The sequence below is a fragment of the Oncorhynchus keta genome, chromosome 17 (genome assembly GCF_023373465.1).
Source record: "Oncorhynchus keta strain PuntledgeMale-10-30-2019 chromosome 17, Oket_V2, whole genome shotgun sequence".
NCBI classification, from domain to species: domain Eukaryota; kingdom Metazoa; phylum Chordata; class Actinopteri; order Salmoniformes; family Salmonidae; genus Oncorhynchus; species Oncorhynchus keta.
In genome coordinates this window covers 22,344,059-22,363,098 of record NC_068437.1, presented here as the reverse complement: position 1 = coordinate 22,363,098, position 19,040 = coordinate 22,344,059, and the positions used below count along the sequence as shown (strand labels likewise).

At 43.9% G+C, this 19,040-nt stretch overlaps 1 protein-coding gene across 6 annotated transcripts; it reads right to left on the bottom strand.

Annotated features, from left to right (window-relative positions):
* Positions 1–1,200: 1,200 nt before the first annotated feature.
* Positions 1,201–16,410, bottom strand: si:ch211-216l23.2 (uncharacterized protein LOC565061 homolog). Of its 6 annotated transcripts, none has more exons than XR_004828229.2 (7): positions 16,199–16,408; positions 12,946–13,064; positions 12,807–12,835; positions 4,012–4,290; positions 2,569–2,726; positions 2,210–2,407; positions 1,201–1,644 (listed from the first exon to the last, which is right to left on the bottom strand). XR_004828229.2 is itself a non-coding variant. In XM_035790944.2 (5 exons), exons 1-4 carry the CDS (start codon positions 16,244–16,246, stop codon positions 4,040–4,042), a joined length of 447 nt encoding a protein of 148 aa, XP_035646837.1. In that variant the 5' UTR covers positions 16,247–16,408; the 3' UTR covers positions 1,201–1,644; positions 4,012–4,039. The 6 variants fall into 6 exon arrangements, 2 of the variants coding, with proteins under 2 accessions (XP_035646837.1, XP_035646838.1); XR_004828230.2 differs by having other exon boundaries at positions 2,569–2,696; XR_004828231.2 differs by having other exon boundaries at positions 2,569–2,670.
* Between the last annotated feature and the right edge of the window lie 2,630 nt (positions 16,411–19,040).

Genomic DNA, 19,040 nt, shown 5'->3' with positions numbered 1-19,040 from the left:
TTGTAAGGCAGGTCCTCCCTCACCAGACATCACTGGCAACAACATCGCCTATGGGCACAAACCCGTCGCTGGTCCAGACAGGACTGGCAAAAAGTGCTCTTCACTGACGAATCGCGGTTTTGTCTCACCAGGGGTGATGGTCGGATTCGCATTTACCTTAGAAGGAATGAGCGTTACACCGAGGCCTGTACTCTGGAGCGGGATTGATTTGGAGGTGGAGGGTCCGTCATGGTCTGGGGCGGTGTGTCACAGCATTGTCGGGCTGAGCACTTGGTCATTGCAGGCAATCTCAACGCAGTGCGTTACAGGGAAGACATCTTCCTCCCTCATGTGGTACCCTTCCTGCAGGCTCATCCTGACATGACCCTCCAGCATGACAATGCCACCAGCCTTATTGCTCATTCTGTGTGTGATTTCCTGCAAGACAGGAATGTCAGTGTTCTGCCATGGCCAGCAAAGAGCCCGGATCTCAATCCCATTAAGCACGTCTGGGACCTGTCGGATCAGAGGGGAGGGCTAGGGCCATTCTGCCCAGAAATGTCTGGGAACTTGCAGGTGCTTGGTAGAAGAGTGGGGTAACATCTCACAGCAAGAACTGGCTCATCTGGTGCAGTCCATGAGGAGGAGATGCACTATTACTTTTGATTTTGACCCCCCCCCTTTTGTTCAGGGACACATTATTCAATTTCTGTTTGTCACATGACTGTGGAAGCTGTTCAGTTTGTCTGTTGTTGAATCTTATTTTCATACAAATATTTACACGTTAAGTATGCTGAAAATAAATGCAATTGACAGTGAGAGGATATATCTTTTTGTGCTGAGTTTGGGTTGGAGGTTATGAAACATTTCCACAATAACTTATTCATTTGGATGGGCATGTCATATTGAGGTTTTCTAATAGAGAACCGATACCAGCTAATGCTTAGCCACACTGTCTATACTGTCCTAAACACTGTGTATTTTGTGAGAACTAGCTAAGTTAATGCCTCAAGATGTTACAATGTTCAGAGCACCTTCATATTTAACACATTCACAGGATATCATGATTATCTTGAATTGCTAGCATACTGGCATCATATCCTCCTAAGCATAGGGCAAATCTGGGATGGAAAGACAGGCCATTCTGACTGAGGGAGACAGCAGCCAAAGTTATGAGAGAAGATTGATGCATAAAGATGCTTGCTTTTATCAGGAAATTAGTATAGATATTTTGGCTTGTTTAGCCTTTATTGTGTTATGTATTACCGGCATAGCATTTTACAGACAATTTCCAGTTAAACAAAAGACAAAAACAGACAAATATAAAACAAAGAATCTGGGAATGAAACTTCAAATCTGATCATTTGTTCTGACTTGCTCCTGAACATAGTAGTGGGTCAACTCACACGCATAAAAATTGAGCTGTGAACTCCCAAATAGTCAAAGGCAACTCACAATATTTCATTTCAGCTTTCTGAACTATGGATCCTCTATCAACACATTGCTCTGGATGAGGAGTGCTAGTGTGGGTTCCTGAGGGGGCAGCAGATGGCACTGAGCTGAAGGAGATCCCACTCCTCAGGACAGTATGATGCTTTCTGCCGTCTGTCCATGGTGTTCTAGAGATGATGTTCTCTCAGCGCCTGGGTGTGTTAGGGAGACCACCTGATCAGACAGGAGAGAGGAACATGGTTGGATAACATTTGTGGACATTGACATGTTACATCAACATTGCTGTTTTGTATTGTGTGTTGCTGACACAAAGAGGGAAGACAGGCCATAACGGACATACGCCGTGCAGTCAATTACCTGCTGGGTGTTGAAGAACAGTGACAATTCAACATGTAGAAAGAAAAATCAAGAAATGAAAAGAACATGGCGGCCAGTGTTCTGTGGTCTGAGGCGATAGGACGGCCAGTGTTCTGTGGTCTGAGGCGATAGGACGGCCAGTGTTCTGTGGTCTGAGGCGATAGGACGGCCAGTGTTCTGTGGTCTGAGGCGATAGGACGGCCAGTGTTCTGTGGTCTGAGGCGATAGGACGGCCAGTGTTCTGTGGTCTGAGGCGATAGGACGGCCAGTGTTCTGTGGAAGGAGGCAATAGGACGGCCACCCACTTCTAAATCCCTCTGGTGCCTTTCCTCTTTAAGACGCTTACATTTAATTTGAATGGAAATGAGGCTAACCTAAGATGACGCGTGACAGGCATAAAACAGTAAAGCATGTGACTAACCTGGACAGGTGAACAGCCCAGGCTGGGGTCCCATATGAAGGCTCTTCAGTGAGGGTGGGGCTCCTCGGGGGCCGTGGTAGTGTGGGGGTCCTCGATGTGACGGACCGTGGAGGCCGTGTGTAGAAAGGGGGGCACGAGGGTTGGGGGACTATGAAGCCCTTGACCCTGGTGCATGGACAGCAGTGGAGGGGGCTTGGTCTTGGGGCCGAGATTGGATACAGGATACAGATCAGAGACTGTCGACATGTACATATACAATTATAGCCATAACAAGTGACTCATGAGTCTGATTTTAGACATTTGCCATCTAATGCCCATTTGTCCTGTAGAACATTTCTAGTTTTAGAACAGTTATTTACCTGGAGAAGTCATGAGGGGGGTAGCAGAGTGCTCTCTCATCCCAGGAGGCGTCTCTCTGCCACGAGGGCCTGAGGGGGTGGGTAGCAGCGGTGGGGGTTTCCCTAAACCAGGAGGCAACGGCTTCGTCCTCTCAGGAATTAGCAAATAAGGATATACACTATATTTACAAAAAGTAATGTGGACACCCCTTCAAATTAGTGGATTCAGCTATTTCAGCCACACTCGATGCTGACAGGTGTATAAAGTTGAGCACACAGCCATGCAATCTCCATAGACAAACATTGGCAGTAGAATGGCCTTGCTAAAGAGCTCAGTGACTTTCAAAGTGGCACCGTCATAGGATGCCACCTTTCCAACAAGTCAGTTCGTCAAATTTCTGCCCTGCTAGAGCTGCCCCGGTCAACTGTAAGTGCTGTTATTGGGAAGTGGAAATGTCTTGGAAATGTCTAGGAGCAACAATGGCTCAGCCGCGAAGTGGTAGACCACACAAGCTCACAGAACGGGATCTCTGAGTGCTGAAGCGCGTAGCGCGTAAAAACAGTCTGTCCTCGGTTGCAACACTCACTTGCACCAGTTCCAAATTGCCTCTGGAAGCACGACAAGCACAGGAACATGTTCACCTGGAGCGTTATGAAATGTGTTTCCATGGCCGAGCAGCCACACACAAGCTTAAGATCACCATGCACAATGCCAAGTGTTGGCTGGAGTGGTGTAAAGCTCTCCGGCATTGGACTATGGCGCAAGTGAAACGTGTTCTCTGGAGTGATGAATCACGCGTCACCATCTGGCAGTCCGACAGACAAATCTGAGTTTGGAGGATTCCAGGAGAACACTACCTGTCCGAATGCATAGTGCCAACTGTAAAGTTTGGTGGAGGAGGAATAATGGTCCGGGGCTGTTTTGGGGTGAGACTCCTTAGTTCCACTGAAAGGAAATCTTCATGCTACAGTATACAATGACATTCTAGATGATTCTGTGCTTCCAACTTTGTAGCAACAGTTTGGCAAGGCCCTTTCCTGTTTCATCATGACAATGCCCCCATGCACAAAGCGAGGTCCATACAGCTATGGTTTTTAGAGATCGGTTTGTTAGAACTTGACTGGCCTGCACAGAAACTGACCTCTACCCCATCGAACACCTTGGGATGAATTGGAACGCCAACTGCGAGCCAGGCCTAATCGCCTGACCTCACTAATGCTCGTGGCTGAATGGACTCAAGTCGCCGCAGCAATGTTCCAACAGCTATTGGAAAGCCTTACTAGAAGAGTGAAGGATGCTATAGCAGCAAAGGAGGCACCAACTCCATATTAACGCCAATGAATTTGGAATGAGATGTTCGATGAGCAAGTTTCCACATACTTTGGGTCATGTAGTGTATCATTCGCTGTCCTAAATAAAATGACTGTACTGTGCATATGTACACTATGGTTGTGTGGCTGCACCTTGCAGATGGTCCTGGCGGTTGTGGAGCTACTCTGCAATGGTGCTCAGCTCCTCAGGGTACAGGTGGACTCCATCGGCCAGGAAGAAGAGCAGCTGGCGGGTGTCAGAGGGCACAGCATTCTTCTCCACCTTCTCCCTTTCTAGGTAGTCATCCACAAGCTCGACCGCCCGCGCCCCCGTTTCTGCAGGGTCCTTCTGCTGCATCCGCTTCCCAAGCCCACGGCCATTCTCCGCCATCACAAAGTCCATGGCATGGTCCTTGGGCATGTTGCGATGGACTAGAAGAAGAGGGGTTTGAAGGTCAAAGTAAAAATATTATACAAGTTAATCATACTTTGCTTTGCTCTGTTATGTTCCACTTCCCCCGGTTTCTCTTTATATGGGGTTTAATTTTGGAGTCAAGTGAAAATTCAATGCATGACAATAGTTATTGCCTGTTGTTTTTTTTTCTTCACTGAAAGCTTAATGGAATTTATTGGAAGATTTGCAGTAGATTGGGAATGATGTGATGTGTGTCTGTGCAAAGCATGTGTTCAAAACAGATTTTGTACTCCATAATAAATCGACAAAAAATTAAAAATGGTCATACATTTACTTAGAACTCCCCGCATATTACGTGAGGGCTTGCAAATTTGACCGATCACTGCACTAATATCTCATAAAACAGTAAAATCACCAAAATATTAGGCTACCGCATAAGTGTCAGAACCTCATTACAAAAAGAGGGCCCACAATTTTAACCAATCACTGCACCTTTATGACATATGGTTCAAATCAACCCACGTCAAACTTTCCCATCAGCGCAATTGTGACAAACTCGACAGAAATGGAAAATTGCAAAGCAAAATGTCAGAATTGCCATGTTAAATAATTTGTACCTGCAGATATCACAAAATGAAAATCCACTGAAATACTATACATTATTTTGTTATTTCATTGTACAGATATATTATTTGAAATATTGTTTAAAGGATATCTTTGTTTTAGGTAGATTAAATAAGGGCATCTTTGAAGATTATTTGTGAGTTTCGGATATACATAAATATGATGCTCTAGCTAGGCCTTTAACAATGGCATATTTTTAAAGCAGGTACGGATGTGGTGGATAGCAAAACAAATTCCAAATATTTTAAGAGAATAATTAGTATAACTTCTTTGAAGGTCTTAAACTACTTTTAAATAGTATTTGTTCATAATATAGAATTTAAGAAATTCCTCCATATAGGCTGTTGTTCATGATTATATCGCCCAGTTCTCATAAAAGAGCTTCAGTTTATACAGTGCAATCAGACCCCTTGACTATTCCACATTGTGTTACATCCCCCCCCACCCCCCTTCAATGTACACACAATACCCCATAACGACAAAGTGAAAACAGTTTTAGACATTTTTGCTGAAGTATAAAAAATAACAGAAATACTTTATTTTACACAAGTATTCAGGCCCTTTGCTAGGAGACTTGAATTCGAGCTCAGCTGCATCCTGTTTCCATTGATCACCCTTGAGATGTTTCTACAACTTGCTTGGAGTCCACCTGTGGTAAATTCAATTGATTGGACATGATTTGGAAAGGCACACACCTGTCTATATAAGGTCCCACAGTTGATTGTGTCGAGGCACAGATCTGGGGAAGGGTATCTGCAGCATTGAAGGCCCCCAAGAACACAGTGGCCTACATCATTCTTAAATGGAAGAAGTTTGGAACCACCCGAGACTCTTCCTAGAGTTGGCTGCCCGGCCAAACCGAGCAATCGGGGAAGAAGGACTTTCATCAGGGAGGTGACCAAGAACCTGATGGTCACTCGGACAGAGCGCTAGAGTTCCTCTGTGGAGATGGTAGAACCTTCCAGAAGGAAAAAACTTCTGTAGGTATTTTCTTAACTGCATCGTTGGTTAAGGGCGTGTAAAGTAAGCATTTCACTGTAAGGTCTACACCTGTTGGATTTGGCACACGTGACCAATAAAATTGGATTTGAATGTTGCAGAAATGCTTTTGTACCCATCCCCAGATCTGTGCATCGACACAATCCTGTCTGGGAGCGCTACGGACAATTCCTTTGAACTCATAGCTTGGTTTTTGCTCTGACATGCACTTTCAACTGTGGGACCTTATATAGACAGTTGTAGAAACATCAAGGATGATCAATGGAAACACGATACCTGAGTTCAAGTTTAAGTTGCATAGCATTTCTTCACTTTTCAAGTGGATGTTTTGGCAACATTAAGTGGATACAAAACAGGATCTTCCTTGTTCACGGATGATTCTCGTTCAACAAATGAATATGACTTCACGTCCCTGCACTAAATATTTTTGATTAAGAAAGGTAAACCTAGAGCTATTTCAGATAATTGTATAAGCCAAATACAATTTAAGAATGGTCATTGTCACCCTCTTTGTTAGTTTGACATTTCCTGGGGATTTATATCAAGCGATTTATACCCATCTAATGTGACTGCATATGTGTGTGAATTATTTCAAACCTAAATAAATTCATATTTTGGTGAATAAAGCTATTTATATGGAAGTATAATGTGAGAGCCTTTGATGAGGCGGCCTTAACTGTGAACCACTTGAGTTCTGAGGACAACCACAGAATTAAACTAACTCGCCATGGAAACATGTCATGTTCTTTGCCCTCAAATTGTCTATTTATGATCATTATCAGGAATGTTTGGTTTGGGGTATTATTGTTCTTTTATAGATGCACTGTAATTGCTTTGTTAAAAGGGGGCAGGTGACTGTGGGGACTTACTTGTGGGATTCTGAAAATATGATTACTGTGCACGAGGACAGAGCTACATTGGTCTATTCGACGAGAATACATAAAGGGGAACCGTCGGAGCGGAGATCTTGTAGGGCCCGGGTCAGGCCCTACTCCGCCTGCAGGTAAATCATTTCCACCGAGAGGCTGCGGTCCTGCAAACAGTGACCTATGGATTTGGGGAAGAAGAGAAGAAAGCTGGTTATTGACTTCTGCACACAGACCGAGGGGTACACAGACATGACGTGAGGAGCAGCTCTACAGCAGCATGTCCAGACCTGGAGTCAACAACCACACGAAGACAACTCAACTTTTCACATCTAAACTTAATCGTAACTCTTATCAAGTTGTAGTTAAGTGACCAGTGAAGAGCAGGATAGCTTGATTTAACCATAGGCCTAATATTGTAAAAATGGATGTGATAGGTTGATTCAAAAAAGCTGTGAGTTCGTTATTTGCTGATGTGCATTTATTGTAAATAAGCTTATCATTTGTGTGTTCTTAAACATCTTACCGATGTTGAAAGAGCACAAACAGCATATACTGACTAGTTACAATTGTCATTCAAACCACTTGTCGACTGTGAGTAATATAGAATATGTTGAGGAGGGTGGGACAGTGAGGTCTCTTGAAGCTCACAACAGGCACATATCATAGCAATACTTGTGATGAATGTTTAATCTATTTTACTGAGCCATTTACTTTATGATCGTATTCTTATCTTTTCTTATTGTTGTTGCATTGTCCAGAAGGAACCTGCACGTAAACATTTCATTGGACATTGTACACCATGTGTACCCCGTACATACGACTAATAAAACTTAAACCTCTGCTTCATTAACACAGACTATTGTTGATTAACATTGCACATATTCAATTTCTCTACAAAACTTTTGGCACCAGAGTCAGTATGTAGGTCTTTCCTGCTCAGCAATGCTTTTTGGCAGGGGTGACAATTTCAAAATACAGTATGCATACATTTTTGTCCACAAGTACCAAGATGAGTTAACAGTGTAAAGATGTCATTGAATAGGACATTCAGGTTTACAGTATTTAACATTGAGAGAACATACAACTTCATAGCACACGCGAGCAGGCCTTTCTAATCGACCTGGCCGGGGTATCCTGGCCGGGATAATGATCTCATCCCGTCAGTAGAGGTTGCCTGGTTATTTTTTTTAAACGTCTTCCTAACCATCTTAAATAAGCATGCCCCATTCAAGAAATTTAGAACCAGGAAAAGATATAGCCCTTGGTTCTCTCCAGACCTGATTGCCCTTAACCAACATAAAAACATCCTATGGCGTTCTGCATTAGCATCGAACAGCCCACGTGATATGCAGCTGTTCAGGGAAGCTAGAAACTATTATACACAGGCAGTTAGAAAAGCCAAGGCTAGCTTTTTCAAGCAGAAATTTGCTTACTGCAACACTAACTCAAAAAGTTCTGGGACACTGTAAAGTCCATGGAGAATAAGAACACCTCCTCCCAGCTGCCCACTGCACTGAAGATAAGAAACACTGTCACCACTGATAAATCCACTATAATTAAGAACTTCAATAAGCATTTTTCTATGGCTGGCCATGCTTTCCACCTGGCTACTCCTACCCCGGTCAACAGCACTGCGCCCCCACAGCAACTCGCCCAAGCCTTCCCCATTTCTCCTTCTCCCAAATCCGTTCAGCTGATGTTCTGAAAGAGCTGCAAAATCTGGACCCCTACAAATCAGCCGGGCTAGACAATCTGGACCCTTTCTTTCTAAAATTATCTGCCGAAATTGTTGCCACCCCTATTACTAGACTGTTCAACCTCTCATTCGTGTCGTCTGAGATTCCCAAAGATTGGAAAGTAGCTGCGGTCATCCCCCTCTTCAAAAGGGGGGGACACTCTTGACCCAAACTGCTACAGACCAGTATCTATCCTACCATGCCTTTCTAAGGTCTTTGAAAGCCAAATCAACAAACAGATTACCAACCATTTCGAATCTCACCATACCTTCTCTGCTATGCAATCTGGTTTCAGAGCTGGTCATGGGTGCACCTCAGCCACGCTCAAGGTCCAAAACGATATCTTAACCGCCATCGATAAGAAACATTACTGTGCAGCCGTATTAATTGATCTGGCCAAGGATTTCGACTCTGTCAATCACCACATCCTCATCGGCAGACTCGACAGCCTTGGTTTCTCAAATGATTGCCTCGCCTGGTTCACCACCTACTTATCTGATAGAGTTCAGTGTGTCAAATCGGAGGGTCTGCTGTCGGGACCTCTGGCAGTCTCTATGGGGGTGCCACAGGGTTCAATTCTTGGACCGACTCTCTTCTATGTATACATCAATGATGTCGCTCTTGCTGCTTCCTCTACGCAGACGACACCATTCTGTATACTTCTGGCCCTTCTTTGGACACTGTGTTAACCCTCAAGGCAAGCTTCAATGTCATACAACTCTCCTTCCATGCCCTCCAATTGCTCTTAAATACAAGTAAAACTAAATGCATACTCTTCAACCGATCGCTGCCTGCACCTGCCCGCCTGTCCAACATCACTACTGTGGACGGCTCTGACTTGGAATACGTGGACAACTACAAATACTTAGGTGTCTGGTTAGACTGTAAACTCTCCTTTCAGACCCACATCAAACATCTCCAATCCAAAGTTAAATCTAGAATTGGCTTCCTATTTCGCAACAAAGCATCCTTCACTCATGCTGCCAAACATACCCTTGTAAAACTGACCATCCTACCAATCTTCCACTTTGGCGATGTCATTTACAAAATAGCCTCCAATATCCTACTCAACAAATTGGATGGTCTATCACAGTGCAATCAGTTTTGTCACCAAAGCCCCATATACTACCCACCATTGCGACCTGTACACTCTCGTTGGCTGGCCCTCGCTTCATACTCGTCGCCAAACCCACTGGCTCCATTTCATCTACAAGACCCTGATAGGTAAAGTCCCCCCTTATCTCAGCTCGCTGGTCACCATAGCATCTCCCACCTGTAGCACACGCTCCAGCAGGTATATCTCTCTGGTCACCCCCAAAACCAATTCTTTCTTTGGCCGCCTCTCCTTCCAGTTCTCTGCTGCCAATGACTGGAACGAACAACAAAAATCTCTGAAACTGGAAACACTTCTCTCTCACTAGCTTTAAGCACCAACTGTCAGAGCAACACATTACTGCACCTGTACATAGCCCACCTATAATTTAGCCCAAACAACTACCTCTTTCCCTACTGTATTTATTTTTGCTCCTTTGCACCCCATTATTTTTATTTCTCCTTTGCAAATTCTTCCACTGCAAATCTACCATTCCAGTGTTTTACTTGCTATATTGTATTTACTTTGTGACACCATGGCCTTTTTTTGCCTTTACCTCCCCTCATTTGCTCACATCGTATATAAACTTATTTATACTGTATTATTGACTGTATGTTTGTTTTACTCCATGTGTAACTGTGTCGTTGTTTGTGTCGAACCGCTTTGCTTTATCTTGGCCAGGTCGCAATTGTAAATGAGAACTTGTTCTCAACTTGCCTACCAGGTTAAATAAAGGTGAAATAAATAAAAAAAAGCAGGCTACTTACTGTACAAAATTCAAACCTAACATTACAATAAAAGGTTACCAGAACTTCTATTTGAAATTGCAGATTGTTGAGTGTATAAGCTCTACGGAGACTTAACGGATCTTTAATGCATAGTTTAAAGTGTATGGTATCTTCAATGGAAGCCATATGGATTCGTATGGTCTTTTTTTAATGGAGAGAAAGTTCAAATTTATGTACGAAAAGAATCTCAGTGACAGTGAGGAAAACAAAAACTGCCATAGGTCACTGGATCTTCAGTCTCCATTCAATTCAGTTTTGTGAGGTTAAAGTATAACTCATTCATCCCGATCGCTGCATCTGTACATAATCTATCGGTAAATAGCCCACCCTTTTTTACCTACCTCATCCCCATACTGTTTTTATTTATTTACTTTTCTGCTCTTTTGCACACCAATATCTCTACCTGTACATGACCATCAGATCATTTATCACTCCAGTGTTAATCTGCAAAATTGTAATTATTCGCCTACCTCCTCATGCCTTTTGCACACAATGTATATAGACTCCCCCTTTTTTTTCTTACTGTGTTATTGACTTGTGAATTGTTTACTCCATGTGTAACTCTGTGTTGTCTGTTAACACTGCTATGCTTTATCTTGGCCAGGTCGCAGTTGCAAATGAGAACTTGTTCTCAACTAGCCTACCTGGTTAAATAAAGGTGAAATAAAAAAAATGTAAAATCCCACTCCATGAAATATCCCAGGTTTGTCTAGTTGAATAGTTAAATAGACATGCATTTCGACGCTACATAGGCTCTGCAAATGGGAACAATATTTGCTTGTCAGACCTTGAGATTGAACAGGAAGAGGATGAAAGAAAATGTTTTTTTCCCCCAGAGTGCAATAACAACAAGTAGAACAGAAAAGTAGAACATGCATTGCTAAGTTGACATGTTTTTACTCCAAGAGATTTTCAGATTTCATAACTCTTATGTTGCCGTCGATTTGTTCTGTAGAGTGTCTGTGGTGAATGTCTGAATTAACGTTACTGATGGGCATGTCAAGAAATCAACGAAATATGCATCTTCAACGAAACATCAAGCTGGCATATTATGGGAAATCTAACAATCCCTAACTATAGCGTTAGTCAGTCTCAGGTTTAAATGGGTGCAATTTAGATTTGTATCGTCTTCTATATTTTTTTTTAGGGAGAGAGATGAAATGGATGCATGATAAGATTTTCATTTATCAGTGATTGTGAGGAAAACAGGGAGGCTGTTCCTAAAAATAGATCTTACATTTTCCAATCAACCTGGTGAGAAAGACATGGGTAGCGTGTAAGTGAGTGGTAGCACTTTAACCATTCAGATCAGTGATTCTCCCAACCTCTCCTCGGGGATCCCCGGGCGGTTCATGTATTTCAGAGCTAGCACACCCGATTCAACTAATTATACATAGCCCTTGATTAAGTAATCAGGTGAGTTAAGGGCGACAGCGAAATAGTTGACAGAGTGAAAAGGAGGAAGCCAAACCAGAATACAAATATTTCAAAACATGCATTGTGTGTGCAATAAGGCACTAAAGTAATACTGCAAAAAATGTGGTAAAGCAACCCTGAATAGAAAGTGACCCTGAATAGAAAGTGTTATGTTTGGGGCAAATCACAACACATTACTGAGTACCACTCCATATTTTCTAGCATTGTGGTGGCTGAATCATGTTATGGGTATGCTTGTAATCGTTAAGGACTCGGGAGTTAGACTGTATATGTGTGTACGGGGCCTCACTCTGGTTTTGTAACTTTTCTGTTTTTATATAATAGAAATGGAGCTAAGCACAGGCAAAATCCAAGAAGAAAACCTGGTTCAGTCTGCTTTCCACCAGACACTGGGAGATTAATTCCCCTTTCAGCAGAACAATAACCTAAAACACAAGGTCAAATCTACACCGAAGATAGTGAATGTTCCTGAGTGGCCGGCCTAGTTACAGTTGACTTAAAATATGCTAGAAGATCTATGGCAAGACATTAAAATGGTTGTCTAGCATTCATCAACCACCAAAATCTTGAAGAATTTTGAAAACAGTAGTGAGCAAATATTGTACAATCCAGGTGTTCAAAGCTCTTAGACGTACCCAGAAAGAATCACAGGTGTAAATGCAAAAGGCGATTCTAACATTTGTTGACGCAGGGCTGTGAATACTTATGTAAATTATATATCAGTTTTTCATTCTCAATAAATAAGCAACAATTTTAAAAACATGTTTTCACTTTGTCATTCTGGGGTATTGTGGGTAGATTGATGAGGAAAATGTTTAATACATTTTGAATAGAGGCTGTAACAACAAAATGTGGAATAAGTCAAGGGGTATGAATACTTTCTGAAGGCATTGTAGGTATTCTTGACTATTACTGTTAAACTCCCACAAAAGTGATCCAACAGGAGTAGGGGTCTTTTCATTCCTCTTCACACACACACACAATCACCACAATTGCTGAAATCCTCATCCTCACTCCTGGAGAAACAACAAAACACCCACCTCCATTTACAACAAGGGCAAAGAAAATTTGCAAAAGCATAAATACCCATGGCTATTCCCTATTTGCTTGAAGGTGAGGTACTCACATGCTCTGGTTGCTCACAGACAGGACCACATAGCCAGCAGGTGCCTTGTGAAGTTGCTTGTAGAACCGCTGGTAGAGGGCACTACGGTTGTCAGCTGGATTGTAAAACCTTGAGAGAAGCTGAGGGGTGAGAGAAGACATTTTCTAAACTAGAGTAGTCATGCTGTTGGTCTAACTCCTCATAACTGAAACAGTAACACATTCATGCATGAAGTGATGGTCATGTACCATCTGAATCATTGCTCTGCCCCCCTCCTACTCTGCATCCTATGACTCACTGTCCCCTCCCCTTTCTGGCTGCCCACTGGGCACAGACAGCAATTCAACATTGAATCAAGTCATTTCAATGACAAAGGTCCTGGATGGCGCAGAGGTCAAAAGCACTGCAATGAAGTGCTGAGGTGCCACCACAACCCGGGGTTCGATCACAGGCTGTGTCACAACTGGTTGTGACCGGGAGTCCAATAGGAGGGCACAGAATTGTCCCAGCACCATCCAGGGTAGGGGAGGGTTTGGCCGGTGGGGCATTCCTTGGCTCATTGTGCTCTAGAGACTCCTTGTGGCGTGGCCGGGCGCCTGCAAGCTTATAACGGACATCAGTCGAACAATGTTTCCTCCGACACATTGGTACGGCTGACATCAGTGTTAAGCGAGCAATGTGAAAATTAGGCGGCCAGGCAGGTCATGTTTCAGAGGACGCATCACTCGACCTTCGAGCCCATTGAGTCGCCGCAGAGATGAGCCAAGGGGCCTAATCCGGGAAGAAAACAAAGTTTAAAAAATAAGCTGGTGGCCATACCACCCTGAACACACCTGTTCAGAGTCAGTCCTGGTTAGTACTGGGATGGGAGACCGCCTGGGAATACCTGGTGCCCTAAGCTCCAAAATTGTTAATAATGACGTGGAACCAACATTGATCAACCAGTGTGTGCCCAGTGGGTGAGTGACTCATTGCAAGCTTGCAGAAAAGGGCTGCAGACAGCATAGCGAAAATGAAGGAAAACTAAACTTCCAGAAGACCCATCATCCTTTCACTCCCTCCTCTCTACATTATCTTCTGTATACTTTGCTAAAGCCACTTTCTATCACAAGCTTCTGCCTCGAACCCCAAGAAACTCCCACCTTCCTCCCTCAATCCTCCACTCCGAACCTTTGGGGATGACTTGGTCAACCACTTTGGGAAAAAAAAAAGGTTGACGACATCTGCTCCTCATTCACTCAGCCTAGAGTCCACTGGTCCCACTCACACAAAACTACACACTTTGACCTCTTTCTCCAGATGAAATCCTGAGACTATTGCGGTCCAGCCACCCGACAACCTGCCCGATCGACCCCAACCCCTCATCCCGATCATCTCTGGAGACAGTCTTCCATTTCTCATCCCTGACCACTGGCTGCACCCCTTCTTACTTCAAAATGTCCAGAGCCCCTCAAGAGACCAACATCGACCCCTATGACAGTGTCCCTTCACAGAGAGCAGTCCCTCGCTATCCCTCTCAGAACCATCTTCTTAACCCTAACCCTACTCGGCTGTCATATCCTCACACTGCCTCTTCTATCATTGCTATGTGGATGACCATAAAAACAATTATCCTCCCCTGACAACCAGGTGTCGAAACGCACCTGCGTGCCTGGCAGATATCTTAGCTTGGACTTCAGCCCACCACCTTAACCTCAACAAAACGGAGCTGCTCTTCCTCCCGGCGAAGGCCTTCCCGCAACAAGACCTCTCCATCACAGTTGGCAACTCCAGTGGCCACCTCCCAGAGAGCAAATAACCTTGGCCACTAAAAGATTCAACATGAAGAGCACAGTTCTCCAGCATTCATCAAAGGTGAGCATTTGCTCACTGAAGTTGGTTACAACACCAAACTTTAGTCAGGTCAAGACCCTGGTGAAGATGACAAGGACGCAGATGAGCTTACTTCTGACAGTTTGTGCAGAACTTCTTCGGTTGTGCAAACCCACAGTTTCATCAGATTTTCGGGTGGCTGGTCTCAGATGATCCTGCAGGTGAAGATGGATGTAGAGGTCCTGGGCTGGCATGGTTACACATGGTCTGCGGTTGTGAGCCCGGTTTGACGTACTGCCAATTTCTCTAAAATTGCATTACAGGCGGCTTATGGTAGAGAAATTAACATTAAATTATCTGGCAAAAGCTCTGGCGGCCATTCCTGCAGTCAGCATACAAATTGCACACTCCCTCAAAACAAGAGAAATCAGTGGTATTGTTTTGTGTGACAAAAGTGCAAATTTTTTAGTGGCCTTTTGTTCCCAACACAAGGTAGACCTGTGTAATGATCATGCTGTATAATCAGCTTCCTTATATGCCACAATTGTCAGGTGAATGGATTATCTTGGCAAAGGAAAAATGCTCACGAACAGGTATGTAAACAAATGCGTGCAAAACTGAGTGAAATACGTTTTTTTTTCCAGCTCATGAAACATGGGACCAACACTTTACATGTTGCATTTATATCCGTGTTGTGTAGTATAGGCCTGCCTTCTGTATCAGTGATACACCAACATGTCAAGCTCTGTTCTCAAAGTAAAAATGTTACAGCAAACAAAAACCTTACTAGGCCTGGAGTTTTTCACCCCTTCCTACACACAGGTGTGTCTACTTTATTCTTAAAAATGGAGCGGACAGCATAACACCCCAAGTACTGTATCTAGCAGATTATGGTGTAATAATACAAAACCTTTGCATTCATGTTTCGGTGCGTCACCTCACCATCATCCCTCCAACCTGCCATTAACATTTATGAACAGTCAACCACGGGATGTTGGCAGACTGTCTAGCTAACGTTAGCTATATTTTTAACTATCTAACAATTTTGAGAACTTGCAAGCTCAGAGTCTTTGTGGTCGTTCATCCGGTCTTCTCTCACGGGGTATGGTGCTGGTCTTCGAAATGTTCGAAGAGGTTTAACACGACTAAAGAAGGCGATTTACAATTAGCCAGCTATTAGTATCATAACTAGCTAATTTCAGCTCTTCACCTAGCCATTCCTTGAAATTTGATTTCGCTAACGTTACACACTCACAATTTGCTTACTACATATACAATAGCTAGCTATCCGGTTAATAGCTAGCGTTAGTTAGGGTAGCTACAAAGATGACTATAGTCATAGCTAGTTAGGATAGCTAGAATTAAACTGAATGAGGCTCATGTTAGCTAGCTAGTTGGCCAATAACAGTTGGCCAGCTAACTGGCTCACTAGCCAACTAATGGTAGCTTGCTAGCCACTTACCCTCCGTTTGGGTTGAGGCCGTCTGTCGCCTTGTCCCCACGACGACATTGCACCTTAGCCACGTGAGACTAATCGCTAAAGAACCTGTAGGAAAATAACAAAATGGTGCTATGTATTTGACCAAACGGGCTCATGTTTGTTTGCAAATACTGAACCGCAAAGTAAAGCTAGGCTAGATCATGTGACATGACAAGTGGGCGGGGTTAGCAACTAAAAATGCACCAATGGAGGGCAAGCTGATCCTAGATATATCTATCTATTCTATACTATATGCGCCCGACTGGACTGCAGGGTCATCAAAAAAAGGAGGAAACCATCATACCAATCACACCATTAATATATACATAAGTATGTGGAAACCCCTTCAAATGAGTGGATTCTGCTATTTCAGCCACACCCGTTGCTGACAAGTGTATGAATCGAGAACACAGCCATAAAATCTCCATAGTTAACATTGGAAGTAGAATGGCCATACTGAAGTGCTCAGTGATTTTAACATAGCACCGTCATAGGATGTCACCTTTCCAACAATTTCTGCCTTGCTAAAATTCCCAACTGTAAGTGCTGTTATTGTGAAGTGGAAACGGCTCAGCCACGAAGTGGTAGGCTCACAGAAGGGGAGCGTGGAGTGTTGAAGTGCATAGCGAGTATAAATTGCCTGTCCTCGGTTACAACACTCCAAGTTCCAAACTGCCTCTGGAAGCAACGGTCAGCACAATAACTGTTCATTGGGAGTTTCATGAAATGGGTTTCCATGGTCGAGCAGCCGCACACAAGCCTAAGATCACCATGCGCAATGCAAAGTGTCGGCTGGAATGGTGTAAAGCTCGCCGCCATTTTACTCTGGAGCAGGGGAAACACTTTATCTGGAGTGATGAATCACGCTTCACAATCTGACATTCCAAAGGACGAATCTGGGTTTGGTGGATGCCAGGAGACCGCTACCTGCCCAAATGCATAGTGCCAACTGTAAAGTTTGGTGGATGAGGAATAATGGTCTGGGGCTGTTTTACATGGTTCGGGCTAGGCCCCTTGACATTCCAAACAATTCTGTACTTCCAATCTTGTGGAAACAGTTCAATGTGGAAGAATTTGACCGGCCTGCACAGAGCCCTGACTTCAACCCCATCGAACCCCTTTGGGATGAATTAGAACGCAGACTGCGTGCCAGGCTAATCGCCCAACATCAGTGCCCGACCTCACTAATGCTCTTGCAGCTGAATGGAAGCAAGTCCCCGCACCAATTTTCCAACATCTATTGGAAAGTTTTCCCAGAAGAGTGGAGGCTGTTGTGGCAGCAAAGGGGGTACCAACTCCATATTAATGCCCATGAATTTGGAATGAGAGGTGTCCAAAAGTGTCCACATACTTTTGGTAATGTAATATATCTATTTAAACTCAGCAAAAAAAGACACGTCTCTTTTTCAGGACCCTGTCTTTCAAAGATAATTAGTAAAATTCCAAATGACTTCATAGATCTTCATTGTAAAGGGTTTAAACACTGTTTCCTATGCTTGTTCAATGAACCATAAACAATTAATGAACATGCATCTATGGAATGGTCGTTAAGACACTAACAGCTTACAGACGTTAGGTAATTAAGGTCACAGTTATGAAAAATTAGGACACTAAAGAGGCCTTGCTGCTGACTCTGAAAAACACCAAAAGAAAGATGCCCAGTGCCTTGCTACAAGGAGGCATGAGGACTGCAAATGTGGCCAGGGCAATAAATTGCAATGTCAGTACTGTGAGACGCCTAAGACAGTGCTACAGAGAGACAGGTTTGACACCTGATCGGTACATCTGAACATCACACCTGCGGGACAGGTACAGAATTGCAACATCAACTGCCCGAGTTAAAACCAGGAACGCACAATCCCTCCATCAGTGCTCAGACTGTCCGCAATAGGCTGAGAGAGGCTGGACTGAGGGGTTGTAGGCCTTTTGTAAGGCAGGTCCTCACCAAAAACGTTGCCTATGGGCACAAACCCACCATCACTGGACCAGACAGGACTGGCAAAAAGTGCTCTTCACTGACAAGTTACGGTTTTGTCTCACCAGGGGTGATGGTCGGATTCACATTTATTGTCAAAGGAATAAGCGTTACACCAAGGCCTGTACTCTGGAGCGGGATCGATTCGGAGGTGGAGGGTCCGTCATGGTCTGGGGCGGTGTGTCACAGCATCATCGGACTGAGCTTGTTGTCATTGCAGGCAATCTCAACTCTGTGCGTTACAGGGAAGACATCCTCCTCCCTCATGTGGTACCCTTCCTGCAGTCTCATCCTGACATGACCCTCCAGCATGGCAATGCAACCAGCCATACTGCTCGTTCTGTGTGTGATTTCCTGCAAGACAGGAATGTCAGTGTTTTGCCATGGCCAGCGAAGAGCCCAGATCTCAATCCCATTGAGCACGTTTCGGACCTGTTGGATCGGAGGGTGAGGGTTAGTGCCATTCCCCTCAGAAATGTCCGGGAACTTGCAGGTGCCTAGGTGGAAGAGTGGGGTAACATCTCACAGCAAGAACTGGCAAATCTGGTGCAGTCCATGAGGAGGAGATGCACTGCAGTTCTTAATGCAGCTGGTGGCCACACCAGATACTGACTGTTGCTTTTGATTTGAACCCCCCTTTGTTCAGGGACATATTCCATTTCTGTTAGTTACATGTCTGTGGAACTTGTTCAGTTTATGTCTCAGTTGTTGAATATTATGTTCATACAAATATTTACACGTTATGTTTGCTGAAAATAAACGCAGTTGACAGTGCGAGAATGTTTATTTATTTTCTGAGTTTATCTATCATCTGCAAACAGTAAACATTTGACTTCAGAGTCTAGTTGG

What these genes read in the sequence shown, in the direction of transcription:
- si:ch211-216l23.2 (XM_035790944.2), bottom strand. Translation starts at nt 16,246, where the DNA reads ATGTCGTCGTGGGGACAAGGCGACAGACGGCCTCAACCCAAACGGAGG. An exon ending in TCTGTGAGCAACCAGAGCAT is followed by an intron (nt 12,836 to 12,945) that starts GTGAGTACCTCA and finishes TTGTTTCTCCAG; the next exon opens with GAGTGAGGATGAGGATTTCA. An exon ending in TGAGGATTTCAGCAATTGTG is followed by an intron (nt 4,291 to 12,806) that starts GTGATTGTGTGT and finishes CTCTTCTTCTAG; the next exon opens with TCCATCGCAACATGCCCAAG.